Raw genomic sequence first — 13,981 nt, 5'->3', positions numbered from 1 at the left:
TCCTTCACATTTCTCACGCCCCCTCTCTGATGACTCTTCCCCTGCTTGCCTCCCTGCCCAGATCCTCTGTCTATCTTCTCTCTCTCTTTCTCCTGCTCCAGCCTTTACTCCTCCAGCTCCATCCAGTTATTTTTTGTGCAGATTGTCTTCATTTGTTTGTATGATTGACTCACAAACATTTACTGAAGAGTCTTGCAGAGCAAAGACCTTCTTGGAGAAGAGAGGGGCACTGGGCTGGCAATGATCAGATTTTGTTTGGCGTCCAAGAAAGGGATGTGGTCTGTGAACACTCCCACATTATTGGACCTTACTCTGTCCATTCATCCAGCAAACATTTATTGAATGCCTATTGTGGCCAGGGTCTATGCTAAGGCCTGAGAAGACAAAGGTGAACTGGGCAGGCCTCTGCAATGCTTCCCATTCATCAGCATGACGGAATGGGGAGAGAAGGGGAAGTAACCTCCACTGCTATTACTAATAGTGTCCTCGGTGTTGATACCTACCGGGTAAATGGGTACAAGGCACTGGAGTGAGCTGCCTTCTGATAGGAGCTTTCTCTGCTTGCTGGCTAATGGCTACTTGAAGCAAAGCCCTCCTGACTGTAGGCATCTCACTGGGGAGGAGGACCAGGGCAGAGGTGCCCATACAAAAAGGCAGAAACAAGCCATGGGTGGCAAGTGCCAAGCAGGTAACCACAGACACTCACAATTCCAAGTGGCTTACAAAGCAGGAAGCATAAAGCGATCAGGAGGAAATCCTCTAATCCCTTGATGGAACATCCTGGAAGGCTCTTCACACTTGCCTTCTAATGTGTGCAAAACACACAACTCATAAAATCATAGTGTTCTTTCCCTCATCAGCTCACAGAATCATTGAGCAAGCTCTGGGCAACTTCTCCTTTTCTGCAAAACTGTTTTTGTGGGAACATTCAGGTCTTGTGGGTGCTGTTGTTCACTCTATCAGGGACTGGGGAGACAGTAATCCAGGAGAGAGTGTGTGGGAAGATTCTAGGGGCCCTCTGGGGTGAATTCTGCCAGATTTTAATGCAGTGCACACACGCATCCCTGCTCCCATTCTGAGCTGCCAAACACAAGGCAGGCCTTCAAGAAAGCTTGGGAGAGCAGTAAGACCAAATATCGTTGGCCAGGCAACTTACTGGCTTAGGGGCTTCAGGGCCTCAGGCTCAGAAGCCACACTACCTTATGCTATACTTTTTAGCTGTATAACCTTGGGCAAGTTACCTTGCCTCTCTGTGCCTAGTTACCTAATCTATAATGGAACTATCTCACAGCGTAGTTATAAGAATTAAACAGGTTGATATAGAAATAGGATTTCTGGATAAAGCACAGAATGCCCCAGTTATATTTGAATTTCAAATGTACTACAAATAATTTTTAGTATAAGTGTGTCTCAAATATTCCATGGACATAACTTTATTCTCTCTCTCTCTCTCAACTGAATCTTGCTATGTGCCCAGGCTGGTGTCAAATTTCTGGGCTCAGGTGATCCTCTTACCTGAGTAGCTGGGACTGCAGGTGTGAGCCACCATGTACAGCATATAATCACATTTTCATTTTCCAAATGTGGCAGCCCTAGATGGCAAGCCTGTGGAAGGGCACCTAGCACTGAGCAAATGCTCACTAAGCATTAGATGTTATGTTCCCTTATTATTCCCTTTGGGATTGAATTAATGACTTTGGCATTTGGTTTTGAAAAGATTGTTGCTGTTAGTTCTGGGTCTCCTCAACCATTTGGAGTTAAATTGGGAGGGCCCAGCCCCTGTGGTCACGGTGCAATGGAGCATCTCTCCTGGGGCATCTGACCACATAAGCCCACGTGATCAAGGACACACCTCCAAAGTCACCTTCACCCTGCTCCACTCCCTCTCTCACCCTCTGCTTCTCAAACCAATCAATGCCCTTTGTGGGTTACCAACATGGAAGTGCAGAAACAAATGTGGCTAGAGGGAAGTGGCAGTTACTCAGGCCCACTGTGTGGTGGGCCCTGTTCCAGACCATCCTTGTGTTTTCTCACCGAATCCTCCCAGAAACTCAGTGAGTAAACCTCAGGACACCATCTACAAATTGAGGGTGGTAATACCTCCCAAACTCATAGAATTGTGAAGAGGAAATGAGAAGATGAAAGTGAAGGCCGTGAGCATGGGGTAGAAGATTGATATCTTTCTTTTTTCTCTTCTGCTTTTCTAGTTTGATCTCCACTTTATCAATGCAAAAACTGACTTGTTCAGGACTGTGCCACTTGTAAATAGGAGAAGTGACTGAACACAGGCTGTGTCCTTCCCACGACACCACGCTGCTCTTGCAGCTGCATCCCCAGTTTTTGGTCTCACCTCCCCTGGTTCCTGGTGCCCTGCTGGCCTCTGACACTCTTATTCTTCCAAGCTGCACTCTCCTTCACAGAAGGTACCTCTTCCTCCAGGAAGCCCTCAAACCAGCACGGGGCTGAACATACAGCTGGAGAAAAGGACAGCAGGGGCAGAGGATGCCCTTGGCTCACTGCCCTTCTCACTCATCCATGGGCCCAGCTTCCCTGGGGGTCCATTTCCCTTCCCTGGAATCAGCCAAGCACTGAGGGCTGGGTCATCTCCCAGCAAGCTCACCCTCTAATAAGCCAGCAGGCCACATTTTGTTCTCCTTAAATAAATCTTATAGAAACATTTAAATGTTTATTTCACTCATAAATTCTCAGGAATGCACAATAGTTTTCCTAACCGCCTGGGCACAGGGATAAATATAGGCCAGTGTCATAAATGGGAATATTAGCTTCCTTTCCCCAGAGTCACATGGCTAGGCCCAGGCTAGGAAACTAAAGAACAGCCCCAGCTCCAGCTCCAGCCCACTCTGGCTCAGGCAGGCATGGGGGGGTTTAGATTCTATAGATGGGTGCTGGCAGACAGCCCAGGAGAGGAGGACCCTGCTGGAAGGCAACGTGGGCTAGTGAAGAAGTTGGGTGGGCCTAGACCAGAATCCCACCTGGGTGACCTTGGGCAAGTGACTAGTTACTAAACTTCTCTTTCATGGTCTAAAACATTATATAGAGCTAATAATCACTATTCTCTAGGCTTGTTTTAAGTATTAAATGAGAGAAAGCAATAATAATGACGGTGAAAGTGGTGGCGGTGGGTGGGCGCTGTGAGACTGTATCCCCAGATCCCTGTCTTATAGCCTGGAGGGCAAACAGGGACTGCCTTGGTAGAGAGGAGATCCAGCAGCAAAAGCAGCCAGTGCTCTTACAACAGGATAAAAGGACTCTCTGGGCTGGGCGCGGTGGCTCACGCCTGTAATCCCAGCACTTTGGGAGGCCAAGGCGGGTGGATCACAAGGTCAAGAGATCGAGACCATCTTGGCTAACACAGTGAAACCCCGTCTCTACTAAAAATACAAAAGCGAAATTAGCCGGGTGTGGTGGTGGGCGCCTATAGTCCCAGCTACTCGGGAGGCTGAGGGGGGAGAATGACGTGAACCCAGGAGGTAGAGCTTACAGTGAGCCGAGATCGTGCCACTGCACTCCAGCCTGGGCGACAGAGTGAGACTCCGTCTCAAAAAAAAAAGGACTCTCTGGGGATTTGAAAGAAAATGATTATCCCAGTGGCAAGTCCTGGGGGCACAGGAGAGAGCAGAAGTGCCTCTGCTGAGTTCTGCTGGACATGGGGCTCCTCCCTGCCAAGCACAGAGGGCCAGTTCCCTGGCTCCCCGAAGGCTCCCTGGTGTCTGCCCTATAGGCCCTCCCTTGCACCAAGGGCCTGCTCTGCCTCTGGTGGATCCTCTTTCCTGCCATTGTCCATTTATTTCTAGAAGTCAGATATAAAGAACAACTCCTTGTTCATCACTGTTTTCACTCTCATGCCAACAGACTCTGGGAGTGTGGAAAAGCACACAATATATGTTAGCTTTATTCCAAGGAGAGTAACTCAGCTAGTTGTTCATCCGTCATATCTTCTATCCTCCCTTCCTTCCTCTCTTCCTAACACTACTCCACCCTCCATTTCTTCTGCCTTTTAATGCAGTCATTTAATCATCTAGCCAGCCAATTATCTACCCAACCTATGACAACACAATCAAGCATCTATCCACCTTTCCATCCATCCATCCCTCCCTCCCTCCGTAAGCTCCCACCGCATGCTGGAGCCTATGCTTATGGGTGGAGATACACATGTGAAAGGCACAGTCTGTGGCCCCCAAGTAGCTCACACATAGCCTGATGTGGGGAGACAGAAAAACAAAGAACAGCAATCTGTTTCATTGCTCACAATAGGAACTAAGGGAAAATAATTTTTAATGCATTTCCGACTGTCTGTAACCGTCAACATTTCTAAAACATTTTCTGCCTTGTTTTAGGCACTTCCACAGCTAAATTCTCACAGCTCTTACCCTGTGACCAGAACCACTAGAGGCCAGCCTGGTGGAACTGTCCTCTTGAGCTCCTTTTTATAATGATGTAGCATCAAGCACCTGCTTCCCATGCATGGGGCCTCTGGTGTCCTAGCTAGGGCCAGGAAAGGAAGGAAAACCTGACAGGATGACATTGGTGGGCAACTTGAGTTTGAATCTCCATTTGACCACAGCACAGCTAGGTGATCTTTGAAATTACATAAACTCTCAGAGACTCCATTTCTTCATTTATAAAATAGAGATAATAATATCTACCTTGGAGGGATTAGACCACATACCAGGTGCCCAGTAGTTGCTACCATTATCTTGTATACCAGATACTAATATTTTAGTGATAATTTATTTTAAATTATTTTATTGAAGGCCTTAATTGAGGCTGTTCTTGCAAAGGATGTGATGAGATAAGTGGAAATGAACTCAGAGAAGATGAATTCAAAATCCTCGATGGGAGCATCCAAGTACTTCCTGGTTTCTGGTGAGTACAGTGCCCTTACCTGCCTCGGTTTTCTCATCTATAAAGTGGGATAACCATCATGCCTGTGTCTTGGAGTTGTTGTGAGGTTGCTATGTGTAAAGTGCCTAAAGCAGTGCCTGGCACATGGGAGGCACCGTATGAGGGTTCTCACTGGGGAAGCTGGGGGGCAGGGGGATCCCTACTCTACACAGTCCTTAACAAGTTCCAAGTGTTTTACATGCTTCATCTGTTTCCTCTTCATCTCATTCCTGACAGATAATTGATCCTTTGGGTCATACGCCTTTTCTCCAGTATGGGAGCACACGGTTCCCAAGGAGTTTCCAGGGAGGTATAGGCAGAACCTCTCTGTTGGCCAGTGAGGACAGGGCTTGAACAGCCAAAAGGAGTCAAATGGATAGAGAAGCTAGCAATCTGCCTTCAGCAGTAAAGTATATGGCGAAACTCGAGATATTCCCATAGACAACACAGAACAAGTCTCCTCCAGGTCCTGATGGGAGAAGGCCATGGGAGAACACAGGAGCAAATTGGATCTGGCAGAACTGGCATTTGGTAGCAAATCTACCAGGAAATGAGCTTCCTGAGAGCAGGACCTTAGTTAGTTAATGCTCAATAAACATTTATTGAGCAAATTCAATACACATTGATGGAGTAAATATACTTCAATTCCTCGATTCCATATTTATTGAGTGCCTACCATGTGTATGTGAATAGTCATCCCTTGCCTCTGTGCTCAAACTCTATTGCATATAATGGGGTATTTTTGGACTAGAAATAGGAAAACAATTAATTATAGCCCATTTCCTCAGCTTACAACCATGAGACAGTGGAATCAAGGCCTTGCTATTTCCCTATTATGTGATTTTCAACAACTGGCTTAACCTTTCCAAGCCTTAGTATCCTGATCTGTGAAATGTGCGTAGTCATCACTACCATGTAGGACTGTGTTCTGAAGGTTAAATGGTAGAAAACACTAGGAACCTGTGTGTTAGTTTCTTTCCCTTCATCTGGATAAGATACCTAACTGCTCTAAATTCACACTTTCATGGGGGTGACACTCTCTGCTCTGCCTACCTCACAGTGGTTTTGTACTTGCAATGTCATTGCACTTGGAGTGACACGTGTGGAAACTTTTTGCAAACTGTTTTGTGCTATAGGGACTGAGCACCTATTGTGAGCTAAGTACTTTGCTCATCACTTTATATATATTATTCCGGTAATTGAAGTCAAGCTGCCTGGGTTTGAATTTAGCCTCAACCACTTCCTTAGCTATGTCACCCACTGCACATTACTTTTCTGTGCTTAAATTCTTTATCTGTTAGTGGGAATACTAATAGTTTTCCCAGGAGTATTGTGAGAATTAAATGAGATAATGTAACATATAAAATAAGCCTAATATGATGCCTGGCGCATAGTAAGTTCTTCATAAAGGTTAGCTGTTGTTAGTGGCTATTCCTGTAACTCTTAGTTTCTAGATGAGGAAACTGGGGCAAGGAATAATGAGGAATCACTTATCCAAGGTAGCAGTCAAGGATGTGAAGCCCAAGTTCTTCCTGCTCTGCCATGCTGCTTATACCTTACGTTCCTATGAGCCCTTCCTGTACCTTCTGGAACTCTCTGGCTGCTTGGTCATCCTCCTCTTCTAAAAGGACAGACAGGTTGGCTCTGAGCCCAGCCCACCGACTGAGGGTGTAAGCCAGGATAGGCCTCCTACAACCCTTGTCCACTGTTTTTACTCTCATGCCAACAGACTTTGGGACTGTGGAAAAACACAGTATGTGTTAGCTTTATTCCAAGGAGGGTAACTCAGGTAGTCATTCATCCATCATATCTACTATCCTCCCTTCCTTCCTCCCTTCCTAACATTAGTCCTCCCTCCATTTCTTCTGCCCTTTAATGCAGCCATTTAATCATCTAGCCAGCCAATTATCTACCTAACCCCAGATTTGTTATGGTGGCACTTATATCAGTTCCCGTTTCTGAGCCAAAAGAGGAGGAAGGCCAGCAGCTCCATGGCCAGAGGTTCTAGGTGCTCCACAAGCAGATCCCTTCCTATAAGGGCCACACAAACAAGACTGCTTCTCCAGAGCACACTCCAACCTCATCTCATTTACTTAATAGTTACGGGAGGGGAGGGGTGCAGATGCCACTCATCAGTGGAGTGCTGCAGTGACCTTAAGTCACAAGAGCTACTGCATAACAGGGCTGAGCATCCATGTCTGCCTAGAGCATCAACGAATGAAACACAAAGTGGATGCTCGGGGAGACCCAGAGTGCCCCATGCATGTGGCCTAAACCAGGCAATAGCATGGTGGCCTGTGTTTCTAGGAGTCAATGTGCCCTTCCCCTTCCTCAATGTGTCCATGTCCCTTCCTCATTCTCCTTCAGCTAAGCAATCAGACAGCCCACTCAAGTTAAAGTTGGGCTGTTTGATTACCTGGCTGAAGGAGAATGAGGAAGGGGCATAGACAGGCGTGTGACATGCAGCTTTGCTTGCTGGCCCCACGAGCTTGTGCTCCCGAGGGGCTGGCAGGCAGAAGGGGTTTGGTGGTGCTTTGGCATTCCCCTGACGGCGAGCTCTGAAGTTGGCCCTTCTGAGGTGAGTGGCTTTAGGAACACAGGACAACGTACTGTTGGCCCAGGTCCCAGAGCTTTCACAGAGGACCCAGGGGCAGTAACAGTGCTCACTGCAGGGTATGGACTAAGCATGGGCTTTGGGGTCAGGCTGCCTGGGCCCAGATCCTGGGCCTGCCACTTATGAGATGTGTGACCTTGGAGGAAGGTAGTTAATTTCTCCGTGCCTCAGTTTCCTCAGCTATGAAATGGGAATGATAATACCTACCGTAAGGCTAATTATATGTTAAATGAGTTAATACGGTAGATGAGTATCTGGCACGGGGTTAGCTATTATTATTAAGTGGCTTCGTGTGCAGTGGAGGTAGGGGAACAGGAGGAGGTGGTAGCTGGGTGCTGGAACGGGTGATATGAAGAGGTGAAGTCTGCTTATGAGTTCACACTGACCTGCCCCTGGGGGCTTCTAAAACCCTTTGGAGGAGGATGGGAGTTGTTCAGCTGGAAGCTAGAGCCAGTGAAAACTGGGCTCTTACAGCTAACGTGAGCCTCTTTGTACCCTCAGGTTTACAAGGCACTTCAGAGGATGCTGCACTGTCCGGGTGAGTCAGCTTCCTACTGTGGCTGCTGGTCACAGTCCAGGAACTCATCTAGGCCTAGGTAAGATTGCATCTGGAGCCTGGGGCCAGGTCTGGGGCCCTACAGTAAGGCGGAGATGGGCTGGTATGTGTCCTGAGCGGAGGTTAGGAAGGCTCTGAACACTGTCATGGGAGCAAAGACTGAAGAAACTAGAGAAAAAGAGACTCTGAGAAGACTCAGAACTGCCTTCCTGCAACTGTATGATTTCACACCGCTATAGGTTGTACGGAGGGCAGAACCGAGGGAGAGTCTTGGGGGAGGCAGATTCTAGCTTGACCAGGACAGAGCTGGCCAATCAGTGCACAGGCTTCCTTGGGAGGTGGTGAGCTTTTCATTATAGAAATATTCCTACAGATTCCTACGCTGGGCCTGGTGGTACATGCCTATGATCCCAGCACTTTGGGAGGCCAAGGTGGGCAGATCACTTGAGGCCAGGAGTTCGAGACCAGCCTGGTCAACATGGCAAAACTCCATCTCTACTAAAAATACAAAAATTAGCCAGGCATGGTGGTGCAGGCCTGTAGTCCCGGCTATTCAGGAGGCTGAGGCACAAGAATCGTCTGAACCTGGGAGACAGATGTTGCAGTGAGTCGAGATCACACCAATGCACTCCAGCCTGGGTGACAGAGCAAGACTCCATCTCAAAAATAAAAAGATATATTCCTACAGATTCCTAAGACCTGCCTCAAGAGATTCCAGTTCAGTAGGTCTTGGATGGCTGAGGACTCTGGTGTTCAAAAAATTCCCAGGGTGACTGAGTGGGGTTCATGTTACAGAGAGATTTGCCTGCCTGGGTGGAGCTTAGATGTGACCTGGGATTCTTCTAGCACTGGCAGTCTGTCATTCTGTGGTCCCCTCAGGTCCCAGGCTTATGTCCTGACAGCTTCTATTCCTGCTAGAACCCCTTGGCTACAAACTCTCCCTGTTTAAGGACCAGTGCAGAAAACTCCACTCAGGACATAGCCTTAAAAGTGCATTGTTGGGGGCCTTTTTGTGGTATTTGATTGCAGCTTCTGATTAAGGACCTGAAGAGTACGTCTGTCTGTGCATGCTTGTGTATCTGCACTTGTGTCTGTGTGTGTACGTGCAGAAAGAGAAACAGGATCTAGTCCTACAGATTTTGTGTTTGTGTGTGAGAAGGCCTCGGCTAGTGCTCATGCCAGTGATGGGAAATAGGGGCTGGGACCTGAGGAATCACAATTAGGGCTGGACCCCGGGGAGCTGTAAACTTAGAAGGATGCTCTGTTCTTAGCCTGCTTCACAGACTGGGAATTCAGGCAGGATTGGGACTTCCAGCCGAGTCATCCTGGCCAACCCCGCTTCCTTGGCTGCCTGGCCTCAGATGCTCCCAGGGACTCAGGTTCCAGCGCCCTGAAGGCTCCAGGCCAGCTCCTAAGGCCTGACCCTCCCGAGGCCGTGAGTACCTGAGAAACCCAATGTGGGTGGTCTGGTGGGTGCAATAGTGGGAGAAGCACTTTACTCACCATGCCTGGTTTACATTCTGAAAAGGTTTGAAATGTCCAGGGTGTGGCAGTAAGGGAAGAGGGTAAAAGAAAGTTGAGTTTAATGTGGCCTTTGGTTGGGGGGGTCTAAACTGCCCCAGCTTCATGGTCCCTCAGGCTATAGAAGGCACTTGAGGGCTGGGCTGAACAGGCAGAGTCTAGGAGGCAACAACTACCCCTTGTACTGGGTAATACATAAGAAACCAGCAGCACAGCAAAGTTAACAGACTTGGTCTCAAAGTTTCTTGGCCAAGACAAGGTCTCTTGACCAGAATGTAGAGGAGCTGGGATTGAAGCCCAGCTTGGTATGACTGCACAGTTTATATTCTTAAATCCTGTGCTATGTGTCCTCCCTGATAGGACCTGGACTTCTCGGCTCCCGGCTCCCCTGAATTCCTGCTGGCCTTCCTAACCATCATGGCTTCAAAACGCATATAGGTACGGTGGCATTAGGTTGGCATGATGAATTTCCAGAGGTTGCCACAATGGGGGGAGGGTTCCATGAGCTTGCCTGCCACAAAGTTGAGAGTAAGCGATCCCTGATTGGCTAGTGGGAGCTCCAAATTCCAGTTCCCCACAAGTTCAGTCTCCCTGTGACCCTGAGCCAGAACCAGACTCTTATTAAATAACGGATGGTCTCTGAAGGCCCTTCAAGTGCCACGATTCTCTCTGTGCCCATGGGAAATCAAGACTATAGAGAGAATGTTTGCAGGTACTGATAGCTTCTGCATTATTGGGGCCCAGCAGAAGGACCCATGAGGGAAGAATACATGAGTGAACATTATTTTTACACATGGGTAGATTCTTAGTGAATATTCTCATGTTATGATTACATTTGTTTTCTTACACATTACAACTCTAGGAACTTAAATAACAAACACTTTAAAAAGAACGGCCCTTTGGACCTCCATATCCCAAACCCATGGGATCAAGATGTTGTAGAACTTGGCAGTCTTGTGGGTGGGGAGATGCCCTTCCCTTGAATGTCTAAGTGACAGGTGTTTATGTTGTCTTGTTTTGTGTTTCCTGAGGATATACTTTGAAAGAACTTTTAATTATAAAGCATTGTAACCAGGAAGAACTTAACTCAATATAAAAGCCTGTCTTCACTGACAGCAGAGGTGCATCTTTGCTGATCTTTTATTACCTTATATCTCAGGAATGCTTTTAGTCTTGGGGCAGCTGTTTAGGAGAGTTGCCCAGGATTTTAGAGTCACATTTTGCCTGAGAATCTGATTCAAGGGTACTACCATTGTTAGTGAAGTAGAAGGGGCCAGGGATGGCCATTTTCAGAGAAGTCCAGGATGAGGAAATAGGGATGCTAAGGAGACAGAGGCCAAGAAAGTCATGGCCTGAGGGTCTGGAAGCAGTCGCATTTGAATGCAGTTGTGAGTGTTTTGTCTCTCCTTTCCTTAATCCTCAAGCTTTTGGAACTCGGCACCCTCAGCAGCAGGACCCACTGTTTCCCAGAATGTGGGCCTAGACTTGATAAAACCCTGGGCTGGGCTGCCCGAGGCTGAAGGGCTAGGGGGTTGGCCCACTGTCACTTAGACATTCAAGGGAAGGACAACCCCCTCACCCCTAAGGCTGCCAAGTTCTGCAACATCTTAATCCGATGAGCTTGGGATATGGAGATACAAAGGGCCATTCTTTTCTAAGTGTTTACTATCTAAGTTCCCAGAGTCGTAATGTGTCAGAAGACAAATGCCATCATAACATGAAAATATTCACTAAGAATCTGCCCATTTGTAAACATAATGCTCCACTCACAGATTCTTCCCTCACTTAAAAAGTGTCTATCCCACCTGGCTCAGGTCAGTTTGGACGACTGTCTGATATAACAGGACAATACCATTTCAATGCAAATCAACTGCAAAGTTCCTGAAGTCAAAGAAAACAGTGATGGAGAATTTTACATGTAAGGTCTTTGACCAAGGAGATCAGATAGAGCTTATCAATTAAGTGAAGAAAATACGATGAAGATGATGCTCAAATACGTTCTTCAAAAGGGAATAATTTGAATATCGAGGGACTGAAAGAGATCCTTGGGAAAATGGATGAAGCCCTTAAGCATTAAACAGACGGAGACTCTTAATTAGGTGCTGTAAAGTAAAATGTGAAGAGCGAGTTACTATGTGAACAGATCATTTTGCTGGTATAATAAATAAATATACCCACACCAAAATCAACATTTTATTCTTTCTTCAATCTGAAAATTAGCACATAACCTATATTTTGTAATCTGTATAGCTAAAAATAGCTTGTTTTGAACGCCTCATTTGTACAATAAAAATCTCAATGTCTCTTTAAATTAACCTGCTTTCATCATTTCCTTTCTATAATAAAATTTCACTGAAAACCTTTTTTGTTATTTACTATACAATTTTGATCTCCATTTTAAGTGGATTCACTTTAAGTGGCCTTTTCTCGTGCCCACTCACCTGACATAAGAGGTTCTCAGTGCTAATGGTTCTCATCTAAGACCTTCTCCGGTTTCAGAGGGAGCCTGCATGGTTTGTGGTTTGACTTCTGAGGCCTCAGTCAGACACAGCCTAGATGGTTGGTTCTATATCCAGAATATTTGGGGCCTCGGTCAATTCAAACCAACTCAGAGTAATTGATTCCTCAGTATGGAAGCCACACACCTTCTCCAGGTACCCACTGCAACCTACATGAGCTGTCAGCAAACCCTCTGGCCAGCCTAAAAGCTGTGGCCTCAGCCCAGGGTGCTTGGCTTGGCCCCCAGCCAGGCTAGCTGAGGGCAGGGAGGGGGCACTTACTTGGCCGGCAGGGCTCTGGGCTGCCTGTGGCTCTCCGGGGGGCTCCTCGTCCTCGGGAATGTGGGGCATGGCAGCCTCCTGCTGGGAGTGGCCACGTGTGCCCGGAACCTCCGCCGCGTCAGCCCCAAAGATGCTCCAAGAGGCCTGGGCTCCACAGGCTGGGGAGACGCCAAAAGGACAAGTCAAATCCATTCCCATCCCTGTCCCAAGCTGGGTTCCATTTCCCGGAGCCACAAGCCACAGTGAGAGCCGGCTTGAGTTTGCATCAACACCGGAGGTCAAACCAGGCTAGGCGAGGGCATTTGGAATTTCATTTCCTCCGGCTCTCTGGCTTTGTTTACAAAGTCAGAGGTGACCTTAGAGATTTTGCATCTAATTTGGTCTTTACAGTAAACACAGCTATCCCAGAAGGGAGAAAAGTGCTTCAAACTCCTCAAAGCTGTAGCTAATGGAAGATACTCCATTGAGATCAGATTGGCAGTTGTTTACCACTTACTGAGCACCTACTGGGTGCCAGGCCCTGTCCTAGGAGCATCACCATCATCTAATTGAATCCTCAAGATGACCTCTGATGTAGGCATTAATATTCCCATTTTACAGATGAGAGAACTGCCCCAGAGAATGAAAGTCACTTGCCCCAAATCATACAGAAAACCTGTAATTTGAACCCAGATCTTCCTGATTTTGAGGCTGGGGCTTTTTCCGCTATACCACACAGTGTTCCTCAGCCATGTGGATGGGGAGTAAGGGGTGCCGTTTCCTGACTTCCTCCCTGACACCTCCCCTCATGCTCTTCTGACCCTCAGCACAGGCTCTCTCATTTGAGTTCAGCCCTCACAGGGACTACACCAGCCCTGCTAAAACCTGAGGTCTCAGGCAGGGTGAATTCCGTGTGCCCTGTGCCCACCCCTGGCAACCTTAGATTGACTCCCAGAAGCCAGGCTATCCCCTCCCCATGGTGCAGCAGCCTGGGGGCACTGGGGTCCCAGTGCTGATTTGGACTGCAATCAGCATAATCTCATCTACCTCCCACAGTGACTGGCTCAGGGATAGACAATGGACCCAGCCTACGTCGATGAGCTTACAGTAGTGTTCTGGGACCAGATGCTTTCTCCTGCTCTGAGTGGTGGAGTGTGAAGATATGAGACCTGGTGCTACGGACACCATTTTACTTCCATGAGGAAAGCCAGACAGAATCTAACTGACACACACAGGGGAGGGCAGAGCTAAGGGACCTGCAGAGAAACAGAACTGGAGCCCTGATTAAAGTGTGCCTGAAGCCTGAACACTTTCTGGACTAGCCGGTTACATGAACAATTAAGCCTCTTGGTGTTGAAATCACTTTGTGTTGGGTTTTTGTTCCTTGTAACTGAAAACATGCTCCACTACTCTTTCATGCTTCTTGTCTGTCAAGATGCCTAGGAGTATGATCCTGCCAACAGACCTGAGCCAATGGGTCTAGCTCCTCTGCTTCCTCTTAGAAGAGGAGACTAGCAATGCCACATTTCCACAGGGAAAGGCAGGATAGCAATGTAGAAAGAACACAGGCTTTGGAACCAGATATTTCGATGTGAGTCCTCACTTTGCCACTCATTGGCTATGTGG

At 47.5% G+C, this 13,981-nt stretch overlaps 1 protein-coding gene across 5 annotated transcripts in view; it reads right to left on the bottom strand.

The window, feature by feature from the left end:
• Positions 1-13,981, bottom strand: part of IRAG1 (inositol 1,4,5-triphosphate receptor associated 1) — a 123,843-nt gene that overhangs the window by 70,477 nt on the left and 39,385 nt on the right. For 4 of the 5 annotated variants that reach the window (XM_055282422.2, XM_055282425.2, XM_063641107.1 and 1 more), the window contains exon 2: positions 12,377-12,534. In XM_055282422.2, coding sequence (XP_055138397.1) covers positions 12,377-12,534 — 158 coding nt within the window. Of the gene's footprint in view, positions 1-12,376; positions 12,575-13,981 lie in introns of those variants that run through there. The other variant, XM_055282424.2, reaches the window with a different exon arrangement.

The sequence above is a fragment of the Symphalangus syndactylus genome, chromosome 6 (genome assembly GCF_028878055.3).
Source record: "Symphalangus syndactylus isolate Jambi chromosome 6, NHGRI_mSymSyn1-v2.1_pri, whole genome shotgun sequence".
Taxonomy (NCBI): domain Eukaryota; kingdom Metazoa; phylum Chordata; class Mammalia; order Primates; family Hylobatidae; genus Symphalangus; species Symphalangus syndactylus.
The sequence above is the reverse complement of the archived record's forward strand: the minus strand, read 5'-3'. Positions and strand labels throughout refer to the sequence as shown.